Genomic DNA, 20,966 nt, shown 5'->3' with positions numbered 1-20,966 from the left:
GCTGAACAAATCATCCAATTGTAAATTCATAATCAAATGCATGGAATCATGTCATATGAGAATTTAAATTTTCTACTAATTATCACTGTTTAAATCACTTAATGATATCACAATGCGTTTTTCAGAAATATTACTGTAAACAAGTTTGCTTGAAAAAATAGACACAATTTTACTTTTCCTTAAACCATGCTTAAACCACCACAAAATATAACAAAAAGCCAACCCTCAAGAAGGCCACAAAGCAAAGCTATTTCCTGGGAATTTCTTATCCTGTGTAGTGTTAATGTTGGGGGGGGGGGGGATCTACCCCACTTCCATTTATTTCAAAACAGTTTATGTCCAGGTTCCTGACTAGCTATGTCCAGTGGTGTCGCTAGGGTTGGTGTCACTTGTTGCAGTAACTCATAGTGTCATCCTCCCCATTGACCTCCTCCCCTGTCACACCATACAGACTCCTCAGTAATGCTTTTTTTGCACTAATGTTACTCGTAAATTGGTAATTCCCATATACCACTAAATGTAATGCTAATAGTTGTGACATAAACAACTAGCAAAGTTAAAATTATACCTTCAAGTAACAATATCGTATGCCCAACTTAAATGTATTTATAGATACATAGTGAAGATTTGGTTAAAATGTGATGCTTCTAAAGAAATTTTTAAAAGATTTTTTTAGAAAATTAACAAAAAATTTAAAAAATAAATTTAAAATTTTGAAATTCAACATTTTAATTTTAAGAAATTCATAGGCCTCCCCTTTCTCCTCCCACTATGCTTCACCCCACTCCCACTACCTCTTAATGCATTTTAAAAGGGAAGCAAGTGAATGCCACAGCCCGTTTCTACCCAAAAGTAGGTGTTTGAGGAGCAGTGGTATCACCATCCCCCTTAGAATGTCACTTGGTGTGCTCTGAACCCCCGCATCCCCTAGTGACGCCACTGGCTGTGTCCAATCCATTTCTAAAGGCATACATTATTTACATTTATTATATCACTAACAATTCCCTTTGGCCTAGATTTTTCCAAACTATTTGCCCATTAATTAACATTGTCAACAATAGTGCAAAATAACTCTCCTTCTCCATGTATAGTCTCTGTTACCTATACACACTTCCATCCCACTGTTCTCTACCAATGCATCAAATTTCATTATGAAAAATATTATCTCTTTGACTTTATCTACAATGATGTTATCTTGAAATTTCTTAAGCATGAACCTTGTTAACTTTCATCAAGCAAATACTTTCAAGGCCTACAAAGTTAATCTTAGCCCCTTCTCCCCTGTTTATTACAACAGTGTACAAACTTGGCTGCAAAATTCTTTCTGCAATACTGGATAACTAGCAAAATAGCAGGCCCAACCTGTGAGCAATGCCAACAGGCAAAATATATTCAATACACATGAAACTTACATAGTCATGAAAGGCTTTAGCTTCACTTGAGTGTTCACATGTTTCACGTCTTTCTGGAGCTGCACAGTAGAGATCCCAAAATACACTAAAATGAAAAAAAAAGATATTATAACTTTGTACTTTAAATTATTTGTATGATCCAAAAATGTATGCCCATAACATAACTTATTATTGTAATCACAGAGATTATTACTATCTAGCTTTTCTAAAGGTTTTAAGATTTTCTTTAGAAAGCTCACTTATAACACTCTGAAACTGCAGGATGCAGCACTTGTTCTCTTACATGAGTATCACATAAGATACAGCTCAGCATATCCTGGACATACTGAGAATACCTTCAATGGTCAGGTGAATTACCTTCAGTCATGATGTAAATAAGTACATTTTTCTGCCTTAAGCAACCACTTTAATGCTACACATCTGTTTTTAAATTCTTTGTAAATATATCAAGCATTTTCACCTGGGAGGAAGGGGAGGGAACCTTTTAGCACCCTGACTGCTTTCAAAATACAATGACCATGTGCAATTTAGCATTTAAACTCACTTAAATCACTTAAATCATACTATTATGTCTACAAGAATTATTATTATTATTATTATTATTATTATTATTATTAACCTTTATTTATAAAGCGCTGTAAATTTACACAGTGCTGTACATACAATCTTTTAATTAGATGGTTCCCTGCCCTCAGGCTTACAATCTAAAAAGACATGACACAAAAGGAGAAGGGAGTGGTGGTGGGGATGAGGGCCAGCAGTTCTTCTCTACCTCCGAGGCCTGGATCAGGGGAGATGGACTGAAGGGAGGGCTTGGCTTCTAGTGGATGGTTAATCTTCTACCAGGGAGGCCTGCTGGAGCTAGCCTGCCTCTCTAGTAGGATAATACAGTGGATCCTTGTTATATGCTGGGGTTTGGTTCCAAGATCCCCCGTGTATAACAAAATCCGTGTAAGCTCAAGTCCCATTAAGTATAATGACATAGCAAAATGGTGTCCCTAATAAAAAATGGAACATCAAGGTAAATTTATACTTTTTTGGAACATTTTCAAACCGTGTATGCTTAAATCCGTGTATAAAAAATCCGTGTATAAGAAGGGCCGACTGTACATATAAATATATAGCAATACAGGAAATGATTCAATAAAACAGGCAACAAAAGAACATCAGATAGCAAGTGACAATTATGCAATGCCTGGGAACGCTTCTCTGAACAGGATGGTCTTCAACTCCATTTTGAAGCTGGTTAAAGAAGTGATGGCTCTTGCTTGTGGGGGAAGAAGGTTCCAGGACTGAGGGGCAGCGAGTGAAAAGGGGCGAATCTGAGAATTACCTCTGTAGTCCTGATGATTAACACAAATCATCAGATGAATAACAGAGTAAATGCCATCATGATGTGGAAAAATATGATATATTGTAAATACATAACTAATGAAATGAGAATCTGTAACAATTGTACAAGGTTAGCCAGTCACCTCTAGTTATAAAATGCTTTTATAACAACACTGCACCTATGCCAACAGAGTTGCCAGTACTGGGCCTGTTTGCCTCTGTCCCTGCCATCTGTTTCTTTCTGAATAAGAAAAGATACCAACCTGGCTGCACAACAGCATTAATAGACAAAAAGGAATATGTTGGCAAAATAAGGTGAAGAAAATGCATTATTTATTGGTATCCTATTTTTTCATTGTTTTGTAAGTTTTTCCTCATCTATTTAAATTCAAATTAATACAAATAATTTTAAAGCTTCTCTTATGCAAGGACCTATGGAAAATTATGATCTACTATATTAATAGGGTAAAACAGGACATATATAATCCAGAGACTGGCAGGTCAGTTCTGAGATCCAGTCCCTTATAAGTAGGTAGTTTTATTAGGAAATGGACATACCCTTAAATTATAAGAGAAAAGATTCTACAGATGTGATCAAAGGTACTCCAATGCATACTTTTGTGCATTTCAATCAGGTTTCTCCATTTATATCAATGGCAGTTGCCCTATGGAGACATATCTGTATAACATTCTCCACTTCTTCCTCCTGAAGTTAACCTTATTTTATATTGTGCAATAAAATTAGTGCTAAAATTGATATTGTTGATAGGTCATCTAGGAAAACCTACAAGAAAGGAGTTGCCCATTGAACCTGCTGTTCCAGTAGCTCAGTTCACACAGCAGGGCAAGCAAATGATCCACAGGAACTATGGATGAGCAGCCCGTTGGTACATGTTGCACAACTGCTGCTGAAGTAAAGGGTATCATTTTACTGTTTGTTTATTATGTTTGTTTGGCAGTCAGCAACTTCTTTCCCTTGACTGCTCCCTCTCAACAAACTAGAGAAAGAACCTAGAGTTTGTTCTTGGCTTCTTTCTTTTGTTTGTTAGGAGGGAACAAACCAGGGAAGGGAAACTGTTGGCTGCCAAACAACACAATGAACAAACTGCTGAGCAAAGCTCTGTGGTATGTTGAGGTGCTTCTGCTGCAAGTGGAAACAAATGAGCATCAAGCTGCATGCACCAGCAGGCTGCTCTTAGCAGCTAGTTCACAGCCAAACAGGGTGCCTCACTCACTGTACTGTGCAAACATTTTGCAAGGAAACATTTTGTAACTACTGGAAGACAAAAAGACTACTTAATTGAAAAACTTGCCTCAAAAGAAACTAAGGTAAAGTACCTGGGGGGGAGGGGGAATTATTCAACTTGGGCTTTACCAGCTGTCGATTTAACTTTAAATGTTGTCCATATCTATTTTTTCTAAGTGAGCAACAAAAGATATTCCAGTTATGTCAGATATAAATCAGGTTTTGCACAGGGTTAACATTACAATAAAAACACAAGTAACACTATATGGTATTTGTAAACTTGAAACACTTACCACCACCAAGAGTGTAAGAATCCTGGGGGTTCGCCCAATGTGATGTTTTTTTCCCATCTTATCTAAAACCAACATGAACAGAGATTAGGGTTGTTTTCTTATTTGTGCCATCTAGATTAACTGGGTTTTTTTAATTCAAAAACTCAACATATAGTTTCTTGCAGCTGCTGCTGCTGCTGTTAGGACTGCAAACTTTAAGAAATTCATACCATAAAGACAAAAGAAAACCACCGCTGAATTGAAGCAAAAAGTCCATCTGTTGCCAGGAGTTCTGTGCTGCTGTTGCCCAGGTTTTACTATTGTATCTTGTTTATTTCCAGTATCAGACATTTACAAATGTACTGGTAGACTGTACTTATCTAAGATAGTACTTATCCATGACTTATCTCTGACAGAAATCTAACTGTGGCCATCTCTACATTTTATGGTGGTGGACTGTGCAGATAAATTATTGTTTGACTTCCCATAGGCACGTGGTTGGCTGGATGGGGGATAAGACAGATCCTTGGTATTATCCAGCAAGGCTTTTCCTAGTCAGGAAGGAACCCAGTACTGAGGAATAAAACATAGACCAGGAGCAGTGGTATAAAGATATAGAACAAACAACATTATACCTATATATATGTAATTTCCCCCTATTCCAGCAATGAAAAAAGTAGCTCCAGAGTAAAAGGGTGAAACACTATAGGAAAGGATACACTAATGTTACATAAGTGGGGAAAGTGTTGGCTGATAATGCCCTGAGTTATTTGCTACAATGGCCAAAATCATGTGTGAAACTAGCTATCTAGAATAGTAGAAGACATAAGAATGATAGGAAACATACCTCTGATAAAAATGTCTGCGCAGATTTCTGTGCTCCTACATGGAGCAGATATTCATATACATATAGTGCTAACCTGAAAACAGAGAAAAATTACTATTGAAACAAAATTTTCTTTACCTAATCATTACATAATGCATAGATTGAAGGCTATATGAAATCAGATAAAGAAATGTACTAATAGCAAGTTAGGCTTATTCACATTCCCAACTGTGTATGTGGGCAAAAATCACAGGAAAGCTAAAATGCTATTATACACAAACCCCAGTCTGTCAATATTTTATTATCTTGGACATATGCCCAGTTGGATAACAGTTCAGCTAGTATTATTCTATAATTATCCACACAAGCTATGCTTACAGTAAACAATACATCTATAATTATAACAGTACTGAACATTACTAAACAAAGCCCCAGAACATTAAATCATATGAATTCCTAGCACTTTTCACTCCATGTTTCTACTTGTAGTAAGAACAATCCATAGTTATCCAAAATTAACCATCTCTTACAAGGTTGTTTTGAGACTACAGTAATTCTAGTTGTGACTAAGTTGTTGCTGAAGAATGGTGGAACAAGAAACAAGGAAGGGCTAAACAAAAGGGCAAAATATACAGACAACAGAATTGTCTCACACAGAAGCATCAGCTCCAAACAGAAGCACCTTTCTTTTTCAATTCCAGGGTTCTCTTAGTCCTGTCAGAGCAATGACAGGACTTAATGGTGTCATCCCAACATACCAAAAACAGTTTTTACAAGCAAAGTTGTGTCATACTCACTTGTGAAGGGAGCTAATTCCTTATTTATTCCCAATAACAGTTTATTGTTTCATCAGAACCTGGGACATCATAGCTTTTATAAGTCACATTTAATTAATTAATTAATTGATACTTTTCATTTTATTTCCCGCTTCTCCCTGCGGATCAAGGCGGGATTACAACAATAGAAACAACATTACAAGATAAAAAAACTACAATTTTATATCTTGTAATGTTGTAATAAGCCAAGATACCAAAGTTCTTGTCTTGATAGCATGTCTGTGGCTCTTCTATTTTCCAACAAAAATGGGAAATTATAGTTTAATACAAACTAGAAATTAAAGTTTTAAATTATCTCTTCATATATATAAATGATTGGGGAATGCATAAATTAATTGTCATAGAATCACAGAATCATAGAGTTGGAAGAGACCACAAGGGCCATCCAGTCCAACCCCCTGCCATGCAGGAAATCCAAATCAAAGCATCCCCGACAGATTCTGACTCAAGTTTGTAAGAATAGATTTGGAAATACAGTGGTCTCTTGGCTTATGCAGGGGGATCCATTCTGGACCCCCACCTCATAAGCTGAAAAATGCGTAAGCTGAAGTCCCATTCAATTGAATGGGCTTGTGCTTGCGGTAGAGGAGAGCGTGCGCCATTCATTCTCCCATCACGCGGCTTTAGCATAAGCAGGAAGCCGTGTATGGCGGCGCACTGTATAAAATAGTAGGAAGTCACATCAAAAATTGAAGATATGCAGATGATACCATATTACAAGCAGAAAAATAGCAAAGACATGGAACCACTACTAAAGAAAGCCAAGGAAGAATGTGTAAATACAAGTTTACAGTTGAATATTAAGAAAACAAAAATAATGACCACAGATGATTTATATAACTTTAAAGGAGATGACAAAGACACTGAAATAGTTCAAGATTTTCCAAACCTTGACTCAGTCATTAATCAAAGTGGAGACTGCAGTCTAGAAATCAGAAGACTAGAACTTGGAAGGGCAGCTATGAAGAAACTGGACAAGAATTTCAAGTGTAAAGATGTATCATTGACTACTAAAGTTAGGAATGTCCATGCCATTCTAATTCGCATTTCTATGTATGCTGTGAAAGCTGGACAATGAAGAAAGCTTGGTTGCTGTTGTTGTTGTGTCTCTTCAAGTCATTTTTGACTGATACAAAGAAAATCAACTCAGTGGCTGATGAAGTTGAAGAGAGGTTTTCTCAGAAACTGCATACTATTTTTCATGAGAACAACTTTCCCAGACAATATTTATCCTTATTTGCAACATTGTGGAAGGTATCAAAGAAATTTGGTCTCTCCTTAAACAATGACTTGTGACAAACTTGTCACACAGGTATGTGATTCTGAACTGTATACTGAGTGCTGAATGAAGATAACTAAATTTATATTATGGGGATCAAGAAGAAGGACAGGTTGCTTACCTGTAATTGTAGTTCTTTGAGTGGGCATCTGTGAATTCACACAAATGGGTTTTCCTGTGCCCTTGCAGAGCCCATTTGTGTGATTCAGAGAGACCACATTATGAAGGACAAGTTGCTTACTGTAACTGTAGTTCTTTGAGTGGTCATGTGTGAATTCACACAAATGAACTCTGAGCAGGCGCATGAAAACCCATTTGCATGACTCACAGAGACCAAGTCGAAGAATTAAAGATCACACTCAGGAGTAATTTAGAGCCAGGTTTCTTATGGATGTTCAGACACATACCAAAATATGTATGATAATAATGACAAAGAGGTACCAAGAGGAGAATAACTACAGTCAGCCCTCCATTTTTGTGGGGGATCCGTTCAGGACACACACACCCGCGAAAATGGGGACTCGCCTATATTCAAGCCCCATCAGCTTGAACGGAGTGTGTGCTCATGAGTAAGCACAGGGCGGGCCCCACGGTGGCGCACCCCATTGAAAATAACAGAGGTCGCCCCTCCATGAATATTCAAGACCACAGACCTCAAGTCAGCGAGAAAGGAGGGGCAACTGTACAAGATTTCTTCCTGCTCACATTTAGAGCAGTGAAAAAAACACGGTTAAAAATGACTGTAAGAAAGAGATAGGGAAAGACTTTTGGCTAAGGAAAAGTTAAGGAGAATCTCTTCTTTCAAAAATGTTAAAAGCTTCAATGATTTGACCTGAAAAAATTCACATACAAGGCTTAACATGAGCAAAAAGAACTAGAGCTGTTCAGTTTAAAAACACAAGAAGATGATCTTGAATATATACAGAAGTATTTTTCTGCTTTCTAGAACTATACATGTACAATCTTTTTAAAATGTAGATTTACCAAATATAAGTATAGAACTCCAGAATAACATCTGTGTATGAACTTGAGCAAATTCACCAGGCAGTGAAGTATTCCAAACTATCAAGGCATAGCTATCTCCATTTTTTTCTCTAATGAATGTGTTGTAAAAACTAGCATTTTCAGTAATCAAGCACTACCAGCTATGGTCTTCAAGCCATTCTATCTGTCAAAGATTTCCAGTCAATTTCTTTTACGGAAATGACAGACTAATACTAAAGAGCAGCTGGATGATGCAATTGTTTAAATACACACACACACACACACACAACCAGTTTTTCTGGCTATATACAGTAGCTACAGGAATCCTGCTATGCTTTTCCTTCTTATTGCATAATACACTTCAGCTTTTAATTTTTTTTTCATAGAATACCAAATTAAAAAAAAAACAATAGAGTAAGTACTCAGGTATCACTCACAACCAAAAAATACAACAACACAAAATATTTTGAAAGGTTTATGGAATGAAAAGAAATAGTTAATAGACAATATTCAGTAAATGCTATTAATGAAAGCCACCTACACCTCTGAATACAAGAAAAGGACATGGGATCAAGCCTGAAAATTTAGCTTGCACTAATGTGCTCCAGCCAGCAGTATAAAAGGTATCAAGACATTTTAAAACACACATAACAAAGCACTTCAGCTAATAGTACCATAACATAAACTTTTTTGAAAGTATATTTTTAATGATATATGCACACATAATTGTAAACAGAAATCATATAATAGCAAAACTACAACCCACAATATTCCCCTAAATATATCTCCCTCTAAATAAATAACAAACAAATATTGACTTCCCATTTGCCAAGACACAGTGTATCCCTTAATCCTTTTCCCTATTCCTTTCACATATAAACTTCCTGTATTCTGTTTATTCTTAATTTTAACTCCTTATAATTAAAACAAGAAGAAGAAGAGGGAAGGAAGGGGGAAAACCAGCCTTTCCTTATAATGTCATCTCTTTCTTAACCTAAATAAAATCAATTGATCTTCAAAGCCTGCTGATGCCACCTCCCCCTCTCATAGCTACTGGTAGGTTGTAAGCAAGTTCCACTCTTGCAGGAACTGTTCTCTGGGTTTAGCTTTCATTAGTTGTGTTAATTTGTCCATCTCTGCAATCTCAACTAATTTACATATCCATTTGTCCACAGTTGGGATCTTTGGGATCTTCCAATATTTAGGGTAAGTCTTTCTCGCTGCTGTCACCATATGCCAAGCCAGTCTCTTTTTCTATCTGTTTACCAAAGCCATGAAACCCAGCAAGAACACTTCAGGTATAAAGTTAGGTTTTATTTTTAAAAACTGTTTCCATTCTTGATCTTATCAATAACCAAAACTTCTTTGCTTTAAGACAATTCCATCAAATGTGAAAGACGGTCCTGATCTCTTTGACACATTTCCAACATTTGTTGCTGGCTTCTTTATATATTTTTGCTAATCTGTCAGGTGACATAAAACATTAATACATCATTTTATAGATGTTTTCTCTTACATCACAACCTACAAAACTTTGGAGATCCTTGGTCCACATCTTCTTCCAGTTCCATAAATGTATGTTATGCCCCTGAGCCAGCATGGCTTAGTGGTTTGAGTGCTGGACTATGACTCTGGAAACCAGCGGTTGATTCCCAGCTCAGCCATAAAAACCACTGGGCAACCATGGGCAAGTCACATGCTCTCTGAACAAATCTTGTCAAGAAACCCCCATGTTAGGTTTGCCTTAGGGTCGCCATAAATTGGAAATGACTGGAAAGCACACAACAACAACAACAACATTCCTGCATTCCTAGATGAACTCACCACACGTCTCTTGATTTGTTCATCTGTTGTATTAACATGATTCAAAGATATAGCCATGTTAGTCTGTGGAATCAGTATGTAGAGAGATCTTGTAGCACATTTGAGACTAACCTTCATAATAATTCTCATAATCAGATGTTTCTCTTCTTTCTCTAAATAACTTTCAAATTCATTCTTCGTCAGCTCAAAATTCCTATTCTTCTTATCTAACTTAAACCTTTCTGATATTTGCAGATTTGTGCCAGCCCGACTTGAATTCAGGTCAGAAAAAAATGGTGCAAGTGTAAACAACCCCCTTTTAATCCAGTCTGCAAACCGGTTTATAACATAATGTGAACATCCCCTTTGAATTATATAAATTAAAGCAAGCTGTCTTGGATGAAGCCAATTATCTAGACCCATTTCAAACCAGCTTCAGGGCAGGATATGGAGTTGAGATTGCCATGGTCGCCTTGGTCTCCGTCTGGGCATGATCTCCATCTGGGCATCGACAGGGGAAGTGTGACCCTGCTGGTGATGATCTCCGTCTGGGCATCGACAGGGGAAGTGTGACCCTGCTGGTGCTCTTGGACATTTCAGCAGCATTCAATACCATCGACCATGGTATCCTTCTGGAATGCCTGAGGGAGTTAGGCATTGGGGGCACTGCACTCTAGTGGTTCTGGTCCTACCTCTCGGACAGATTCCAGATGGTGATGCTGGGAGACAGCTGCTTTCGTAAAAGAGAGCTGACATCTGGTGTCCCTCAAGACACCATTCTGTCTCCCATGCTGTTTAACATTTACATGAAGCTGCTGGAAGAGATCATTGGAGACATGGAGCATGGTGTTATCAATACACAGATGATACCCAAATCCATTTCTCCATGTCTCTGACTGTTGAAGTGACCAAGGATGGCATCTCTCCTCTAAATGCCTGTCTTCAGTCGGTAATGGGCTGGATTGAGGGAAAACAAACTCAAGCTGAATCCAGAGAAAATGGAGGTGCTCGCAATAGGTACTCCTGGTCCAGGGACGGGGAGTTACCAACCAGTCCTGGACGGGGTCACACTTCCCCTAAAGGACGAAGTTCGCAGTTTGGTTGTACTCCTGGACTCGTCTCTACAGCTGTCATCTCAGGTGGAGGCGATGGCCAGGAGTGCTTGGTACCAACCTGGCCCAGAGGGACCTTGAAGCAGTAGTACACACACTGGTAATCTCTCATCTTGATGTCTGTAACATGCTCAACATCGCGCTACCTTTGTACCAGGTTTGGAAGCTTCAATTGATCCAAGACGCTGCAGCCAGATTGGTCACAAGAACATCAAGAGCTGACCATATTACTCCAATATTAAGATCTCTTAATTGGCTACCGATCAGCTTCCGGGCACAATACAAAGTGTTGGTTATTATCTTTAAAGCCCTAAATGGCTTGGGCGCTAGTTACTTCAGGGAACACCTCTCCCTACACAATCCACCCCACAATCTTAGAACATCAGGGAAGAAACTATTGGAACATACAAAAACTAGACTAACTACAACTTCCCATAAAGCGTTTACAACCGTTGTCCCTAAATTATGGAACAACTTATCAGAAGAGATCCATCTCATTACACCTTAGAAGCCTTTAAAAAGGCACTTAAGACAGATCTCTTCTGGCGGGCCTATCCACCTGACCTTTTATGGCTGATTTTATGGAACATTCCCACTCTTACTTGATAGCATGGAAAATTGATGACAATTTGGCCTTTTTAATGATTGGTAGTAATATTGCTGTTGTTTTACTGACTGTATTTTTAGATAATATTGTATTTTGTATTGTATTGTGGTTTTTATTCTTTGCTGTAATCCCACCTCGATCCACAGGGAGAGGCGGGAAATACAAATAAAATTTATTATTATTATTATTATTATTATTATTATTATTATTTATTTTAAAAATTAGCATTATATTATTTGTCTAAAATATTCAAAACATTCTTTTGAACAGGCCTAATTATCATTTCCCAGACTGATTTCATGGCTATCTTGTAGAGTAAAAGTGGCAAAATTAGGAGTGTCCATTGTCTATTCTCTTCTGCATACTTTATATAAGCAGCCAAGGAATTAGAGGAATGTAATTAGAAGAAAGTAGCCATCATATGTAATCTTCACCGCCTTGAGTCCCTATATTGGGAGAAAGGCAGGATATAAGAAAAAAATAATAATAATAATTCTGAAAATCACACTGAGCAATTACAGTATATATTGTTATGTATGTACAACATTAGGAGGAGTAAAAAAAATGAGAAAATGTATCGCATCAAAGCAAGAAAGGCTGCTCCTTCCAACATGGGTCTCTAAGGACTGGAAGGAGAATGACCTACATTTCTTCAGAGAAAGTAGTCACCACTGGCTGCAAAAGAGAATTCTATCCATGTTTCACCGCAGCCAGATCTGATATCTCAAGGAATGGGCATAGCTGGTGCACTAGTTTTAGCTGTGTAAATGCACTCCTGACCACTGCTGAAATGTGGGCAACCAGCTCAGAGTTGAGTCCAGGAGAACACCCAGGCTGTGAACCAGAGATTTCATGGGGAGAGTAACCCCATCCAGAACAGGCAGAATCCCTATTTCTTATTCTTTCCTGTCATGGAGGAATAGAATATGGTTGCTGCAATGTGTTTGTAGTGGAGGAATCTGTGGACATAGTCAGCCCTTCGTATTCACAGATTCTTTAACCAAGGATTCAACCAATAATGGCTTGAAAATGATAAAAAATATATACATTCAAAAAGCGGATCTTGATTTTGCTGTTTTATGTAAGGGACACCATTTTACTTCCACTGTGTATGCCCACAGTTGCTTGGAGGAAGGGCAGGATAAAAATGTAGTAAATAGAAGATGAGCATCATTTAGTTATCAACATCCAACTTATCTGTATAGTGAGTGGCTTAAACTTTGCTTCTTCATTCACTTCATGCATCCCTGTATGCATAATTCTCTGTAAAATGGATTCATTTACTGGTTTTTATGATTAGTCTCATTTTTAGTGTGAGACAAATAACTATTTTATTTACAAAATGGATGTTTTCTAAATTACACATGCTTAATTCCTTTGAAATATTTTGCATTTGTTTGTGCTATACATGTGTAGTCTGCAGCTGGGTTTAAATGCTCAAACTGCCTTTTTTACATGTTTTTAAATCTTGCATTAGACTTCTAACACTTCTCACTGAGTTTGAGTTATTTTCCAGTTATGTATACCTGGTAGCAAGAAATGAGAAACAATACCTGTACACTGATAAACACAGGTTTTATAGGCTCTCTGTCCCATCTTATGGAGCTCCAGTTCCTGGCCCCACTATGCCCTTTTAAAACTGATTCTGTTGGATCCCTAATTACTAACAGCAGACCATAAAAGGATGAAATCTACCTGCCTCTCACCTACACACATTGAGACAATTAGCACTGACTTTAAAAGTCCTTAATACAATTGACATATCAAACTCTTATAATAAGATATACTGTATATGCTCCTATATAAGCCTAGAAAATTTAACCAAAAACCTGGGACAGTGTCAGCACTGTACCTTAATTCTTATCAAAAAAGAAGGAACCATCCCTTTCCTGAGCAGAGTGGCAAAAGGTCAGATCTTAGCTTGTCCTCGGAGAACCTAAAAGAAGCACCTCTCCCCTCTATCCTCTCCACCACGGTGCCACTTCTGGGCTTTTTGAGTGCCTGGGTGGGAAAATGGCACCAGCAGCAGCTCTTTGGCACTTACCTTCAAAGGAGTGCCAAGAAAGTAAGAGGGGACTGGTGCTTGTTTGTTTGTTTCATTTATATGCTGCTTTTCTCCCCAAGGGACCATTCTCTTAGGTTCTCCCAGGACAAAGCTCTTGCTTTTTGCCATTCTACTCAGAGAAGGGGACAGTTCCTTTTTTGATGTTATTACTTTACCTTAACTCTTGCATTTACATATTTTTCGACATCTGTGCATTTTTTTAGCCCTGTCCATGCCTGGTCTCCTTCCCACACATCACAGAGCCATTTACCATAGTCCCCAACACACCCATCCAGCCTTTTGTCTGCATGCAAACAGTTATTATGCCTGCCAGAATTTTTAAGTTCTTTGAATTGTCCTTTACAACCTTTGTTACATGCCCCTATGTTTTGCCCTCATCTTACTCCTTAATTTTGGCTGCCAAACCTGCCCTCAACTTATACATGAGATTGACTTATACACAACCATATATGGTAAAAGGCAAGACTTTTAAAACAGAATAACTTCTCTGAGCAAGTCCCAAGTCTTCGGCAGGCTATGAGCTTAAGAGGCAAGGCTAGGTATCTATTCAAGAGAAAGGGGGGGAAAAAACAGAATAGTCTCTGGCAACATCACAATTTAAACTCTGAGAACTTGGCATGGAGATTCTTGTTCCATAAACTGACATCCCAACATTACAGAACTGTTCCCACAGCTGAGTGAGTACACACCTGAGCACAGCAACAGAAATGCATGAGAAAGCACTGATGTACTGAGCAACCTAAAAGTGGCACGGGAAAATAATAAATTTGGCAGTTAGACATATGCCAAAACCGAGAAGTGACAAGAAAAAAGAAATTGTGGAATATTTTAAGAGATTCTGGAACAGAAACTGAGATGAAGGGATGGAGAGGCAAAACCAAAAATGCTAAAATGTAGCCGTATCACCTAATATGTCGAAGAAATCAAAATTTTCACTCAAAATATTTGCTTCTTGCTGTATGAACAAACTGATTCCTGGACAGAAAGAAGGTCGAGAATAATAATAGTAATAATAACAACAACAGTAGTTCAGGGAAAGCCAGGTTCCCCCCTTTGTTCTATATTTAACACAGTTAGCAGCAACCTTGAGAATAGCAAGAGACCTAACTGTAAACCACCCACACAATTTATAAGAAGAAACATTAAAACAACCATGGAGGATACTATAGGTGAAACAGGCATGCAAGAGAAAAGAATGGCCAATCTGTCAATAAGGGAAGTCAACACGGAGGCCCTAACATGGAAGAACTACCAAGATGTGCCTGAGAGCTTTCCAGTAAAGGAGCTAGTCAGGTTGCTCTTTAGTTATCAACTAAAATGGAGACTATATACAGCAGAGTCACTCAGGGCCTGCACCAGGTGATACCCCGGGGGGGGGGGGGTACACCCAGTCACCCCACCCTCATCCTTCCTTGCCATGGTAAGGAGCCAGGCCGAGTGTGCACAAGCCCTCCAAAGCAAGGAGGGGTGGGGTGTGTGCGTGCGTGCGTGCGTACTCCAAAAGGCTCCTTGCCACAGCTTGGTCCTCCTCTTGCCCCTCCTTGCGGAAGCCTCACCCCTTTCACTTTGGAAGCCCTGCCCCCCACACCGGGTGACACCAGAGATGGGGATGCCACTGGCTATAGATATAATAGAACAAGGTATCTTTATTTCTCAGTTAAGCTGAAAAAATTGCCCTGATCAACCAGAAGTTATTAATGTTATTCCAGGGAGGAACATGAGAAAGCATGTCTCATTAGATAAGACAATAATGCTAGGGAAAAAAGGCAGTAGAAAAGGAGAAGGACCTCACGCCAGATGACTAGACTCAATTAGGGAGGTCACAGGCCCAATTTTGTCCCACCTTCCCTGAAAGTTTCCCAGGGTATATGGTATAAGCCTCTCCCCTTTTCCAATCTGAAGCAATGTCAGATGCAACAAAAGTCCCATATACTACATGAAGTCTACTTCTTTCTGGTTACTTTTTTACGCTGGACATATTCATGTGGGAATATTTTCAAACAGTTCCTCATTTTGAATTCTCTTAAACAAACACAACTGAGGGTATAATTCTGAATTTATTTACCTAGAAACATGGCTACTAAATTCAGTGTGCTTTACCTCTGAGTAGACAACCATACATTAAGCAGCTTTTAGTCTGCTGCCATCAATAGTAACCATTTCTTAAAGCTTTTCAAACTATATCCAAAATTTATCACAAGAAAAATGTAGAAAATAGCACTGAGAGAAGAATTGGAAGCAGTTTGTCACTGAGACCCTTTCAACTCTATGCACCAGGATCAGACATTGTAATCCTCCTGGGTCACATTTCGTTGCAGAATGCAAACAGAACTAGACATACAAGATAGGGATTCTGTGGCACTACCAATTAGCTATAAACTTTATTTCTAAATTTCAGCAATTTGCCATACAGAAACAGAAAGGAACAAGGACAAAAAAAAGTGTCCCAACCAATCTACCCATTTTTACGACGATACTTTTTTTGGCCCAGCAAACAGTATATACTATATTTCATACATTGTATTTAGTATACTATTCCAAAAGTTAGTTTATTTCGATAAAACATCCTATTAATTTTTGTTGAGAAATATCCCATGTAAAAGGAAGTGGAACTTTATTTTATTTTATATGCTTTTCTTTCATTATCATTCTACCTTGTCCTTTCTTGCTCTGGAAGTTTAGATAGAGCACATTTGATTCTCTATATACAAACATTCCTTTGGATTTGGAGCATATCCTACAAGATATTGGAATCCTCACTGGGATCTGAAAATATCCTGTAGCTCAAACAACACAAGATTTTTTGAAGTCCTGATGTATGCAGGCTAACATGAAAAGATTCCTCATTCTACCATTAATGAAGGCATCTACAGAGAATGAAATGCAAGAACTTTCAAGTGCTGCACCAGAAAGCCTTCCTAAGAAGAATAGAAAGCTCGTGAGACTCAGGAAGTAAATACATTATTGCTATTTCTAATGCAAGTAAATTCTGAGAAACAGTGTCAAAAAGAGAGAATGTGAAGGATAAAATAAGTCTGCAACATACTTAAATATCTCTAAGAAAACACACACAAAAAGTAGGAGAGATGATTCTAATTTCCATTAACCTCAATTTTGTACCATCAGCACTAATAATGGAGGAGTATATAACCCACATAGTTATACTTTCTGACTCACGAAAATTAAGGGATGATTATTAATATAAGGCAATACAGTGGGAACTTGGTGTCTGTTAGGATTTGGTTCCAGGCCTCCCTATGGATACCAAAATCCGTGAATGCTCAAGTCTCATTATTTGCAATGGTGTAGCAAAACATATAAATATAAAATATCAAAATCAAGCTTTCAAGATTTCTGTTGTTGAATATTTTCAAGCCATAGATGGCTGAATCCATGCATGCAGAATCCGTGGATACAGAGGGCTGGCTGTAATTCTGAGAGCCAACATGGTGTAGTGGTTTGAGTGTCAGAATGCAACTCTGGGAATCAGGGTTTGATTTGCTGCTAGGTCACTGAAATCCACTGGGTGATCTTAGACAAGTGACACACTCTCAGCCCCAGAAAATCCAATGATGAGCCTTAGGGTCACCATAAGTTGGAAATGATTTAAAGTCACACAGTTCTCTTATTCCCATGCATCCTTCTAAAAAGTAAAAGAAAATAACTAAGATGGAGTTAAGGAATGAGTCTGTGCCAGTGCCCTATCTAAAAAAACTGCCAGGGTTGCCTAAAGAAAACCAACCTAATGTTCTGAGCAGTGTAGCAGTTTCAGCACTGAAGTGTGGCCCTTATACTAACAAACTAAATTATGGAATAGAAAATTAATGATGCATATTGTCCTTACGTCTGGTAGATGTTGACCATAGAGTTGTGCTGGAGGACCTAGAGATTCCTAGAGAAGTACTGTCAGGTTTAAAAAAGAGTGGTTTATTTGCTGTTTTCCCACATTTACAGGGGTCCTGTGCCCCCAACCCCAGAGAATATGGAGGACCCACTGTATTGAAAATTTAGGAAGGGTGTCACTTACTCAAGAGCCATAAAACAGCCAATAATCTTGGCAGCAGGGGATTGAGGTGAACAAACTGAAGGGACATACTGAAGGGAAATCTGAAACTGAAGAGCTTCAGTTTAATGTGCCCAAGCCAACGGATTCCCTGCTGTTCTTCTTTGATTAGTTTGTAGTGTTTTGGAAGTGCTTCCCAACTTCTAGTTAAGACTTCCATTTATTAAGAGGTTTGCCACAGAGGCTATTTGCTCAAGAAACTCAATATTTGAAATTTCTATGTTATTTAATTTAATATTAAAATTGATCAGATACTTGTGTGAGAAAAAGGTATTAAAATGACATATCAGAAGATCAGTATAAAATGTCAAGGAACCTAAACACCATAAAAGCACCAGGTCAGGTCCCCGAACCTGGAAGTTAATGCGGGGTCAGCTTGGATGCTGAAGCAGTGTTAGTACTTGAGCAGGAGACCATGAATACCTGGTGCTGTAGGCTATATTTCAGAGGAAGGAACTGGCAAAACCACCTCTGAATAGTCCTTGCTTAAGAAAACCCTATGAAGTTCACTGGGGTCACCCTAAGTCAACAGAGGACTTGAAGTCACAAAGTCTTGTTGCATCACTCTCATTTATTCTTCTGTAACTGGTAGATTTGGTAAATGTGACTATATAGAATTTGATGTTGTGGGCCATTTTCCAGTATACAGATGTTTAGCCTGGGATGGGGGGGGGAGGGTGAGAGTTTCTGTGGAATATTTGGTTCAACTCTCCCAGCCCATCTTGTGTGTCTGATGTATCTGGTGGGCAAAGCACTTCTATTCCTATGTCAAGCAGTAGGAACATTTGGGACAGTGCCATCAATGAAAGATAAAGTCAAATAAAATTTGACCAGTCTTTAAGCAAGACTTGTTTGCCATTTTTCTCACAGCAGACTTAATACACAGTAGACTAAACATTCCCTGTAAAGTTTGAAAGCAAGTCAAAGTAAGTAACAATGCAGTGTGCCAGTCCTCTATTTCCACATTAACACCATCCCCCCAAATTTCCTTTCCACTTTTTAAAATAAATCCCACCAGTTCTATACCCCATTTTTGTTTCCCAGCTATGGATTATATACCAGTAGGGAATTGAATAAAATCCTAATAAATACAAATGTGTAACTAAGGAGTTTCTCACACGGGGGCAAACTGCAAAAATCTCATGCAGAAATGGGATTTAAAACCTGGAAAAAACTGCAAAAGGGGGTAGTTTTTCGCACACAGCAGGGTTAATGTGGCATGAACCCAAACCAAAAGTAGACAAAACCTGTCCCTTTTTACTTTCAGGAAATTCCGAAAGTAAAAAGGTGCGGGTTTTGTCTAGTTTCCATTTGGGTTAATTCTCATTAATGCTAACATCATCTGAAAAACAACCTGCTTTTGTGGGGGGGTTTCTACTTTCTTTTTGGGTTAGCCCCGAATGTTATCTGAAAAACTACCTGCTTTTGCGGGATTTCTTTTTTAGTTTAAATCCAGTTTCTGCACAGGATCCATCCAGGGCAATAAACTCCTTAGATGTATTTTACTTTAAAGACCCATTTATTTTACTTTAAAGCCCGATTTATGTGTCTCGAGTAAAGATCCAATGAGCGTCTGTCTGTCCATCCATCCTGTATGTGACTTTCTCTTTTCTCTTTTCCACCTGGGAGCACCCAATTCAGCTCTCTAGAGGCATGGGGAAATAGAATGTACATTTTTCTGGAACAATTACCATGTCTTTGCACTTTACAGTAGTATGCAAACAGCTCTGTAACAAAACAGTTCTGCTTTTTGAAAAAAGCTGATTTCCCAGGCATTTTACCCAGGCATGATACTGTGATACTAACAGAATACTAAGTTTGTTTCTCCCAAGACTATAGGGTTTTCCTTTTTTGTTTTTCCTTTTTTCAGTCTAACTCAGTGCTTCTCAGTTATTTTCTACTTCACTTCCAGATGGGCTACAGACTTACATTTCTTTTTTTAAAAATAAAGTTCTCCTCCTTCCAATATTACCCTCACAACCCACACTACCCTTTCTGCATTCTACAGAGAAAGAGAATATAATTGGTTCAAAGTCACTCTCTAATTTTCATGGCTCTGTGGGCACTTGAACCTGGATCTACTAAGTCTTAGTTCAACACTTTAAGCATTAAAGTGAAGATGGAGGTGAAGTAGTGAAAGAGGCACTATAAACATTCTTATCTTGAATGCCCCAAAGCTAACAATGAGGTCCTACAATTCATCATTACAGAGTAGAGTAATGCATTAATACTGTTGTCCATTTTTCAGGCAGAAATGAACACTTGCTTCAAAAGAAGTTAATTTCTGGTTTTGCTCTTGGTTGCAAGTTTCACAACACTGGAAGATGCTGGACACTTATCAATATGTGGTTGGCTGGATAAAGCTTGGAAAATTGCAGACTGAAAAACTTACTCGCAACCTAAAATGAACTAATGGACTGGAAAGAGAAGACAATTTTGCACAAACATTGTATAATTTTATTGTATATGCCAACAGAGAGGCTTCTCCACCCTCTCTCATGAGAGTTTTGAAAAATCCTTTTTGATTAAAAGCATGTAATGGCTTGTTACTGAGACATGTCTTCATGTGATACCGGTTTTTCTTGTTTGATTTCTTAAGATGACATTGGGGTTGAAGACTGGCTGTCTGATGAATGACTAATTTCTGTAATGTAGTACAAAAGAGACAATGAATAAAGCTAATAAAGATGGGAAATATTAAGAAAGTCATTATACACCATAATATTATACTTACAAAACAGGAATGGGAACGATTTGGCCTTGTATATATTTCTAGACTACAATATTTGTAAATACTGTAAATAAATGACTAAGCTCTTCGTTTGCACCTCTACTATCATTGTTATGTTCAATTTATTAACTGCTGAACCAAACAATTTTTTTTTTAAAAAAGCTCTCCAAATATAAAATGTGACCTGCCTCCTTCCAAGATGGTAGCTATGTGATTATTTTGTAGTAAGAGCAATGGGCTCTTGTGACATCCCAAAAGGTTAACCAATTTAATTTGGCATAACATTATCTCTTGGTTTGGGGCTCTTGGGTAATCTTTCTTGCCTTTCCTCTCTCTGTACCCTGCTAACCACTTAAGTGATGATTTCATACATCAAATAAAACATGTAGAAGAATGCA

The 20,966-nt window shown here is 38.1% G+C and overlaps 1 protein-coding gene across 5 annotated transcripts in view; it reads right to left on the bottom strand.

The window, feature by feature from the left end:
• Positions 1-20,966, bottom strand: part of SSBP2 (single stranded DNA binding protein 2) — a 169,032-nt gene that overhangs the window by 108,178 nt on the left and 39,888 nt on the right. For all 5 annotated transcript variants that reach the window (XM_089493768.1, XM_089493776.1, XM_089493794.1 and 2 more), the window contains exons 2-4: positions 5,110-5,182; positions 4,284-4,345; positions 1,413-1,497 (exon numbers count right to left, since the gene is read on the bottom strand). In XM_089493768.1, coding sequence (XP_089349894.1) covers positions 1,413-1,497; positions 4,284-4,345; positions 5,110-5,182 — 220 coding nt within the window. The remainder of the gene's footprint in view (positions 1-1,412; positions 1,498-4,283; positions 4,346-5,109; positions 5,183-20,966) is intronic.

Source organism: Sceloporus occidentalis, unplaced genomic scaffold (genome assembly GCF_023333645.1).
Source record: "Sceloporus occidentalis isolate IW3139 unplaced genomic scaffold, rSceOcc1.0.p SCAF_1, whole genome shotgun sequence".
Classification (NCBI taxonomy): Eukaryota; Metazoa; Chordata; class Lepidosauria; order Squamata; family Phrynosomatidae; genus Sceloporus; species Sceloporus occidentalis.
Note: the sequence above shows the minus strand (reverse complement) of the source record. Positions and strands in the feature narration are given on the sequence as shown.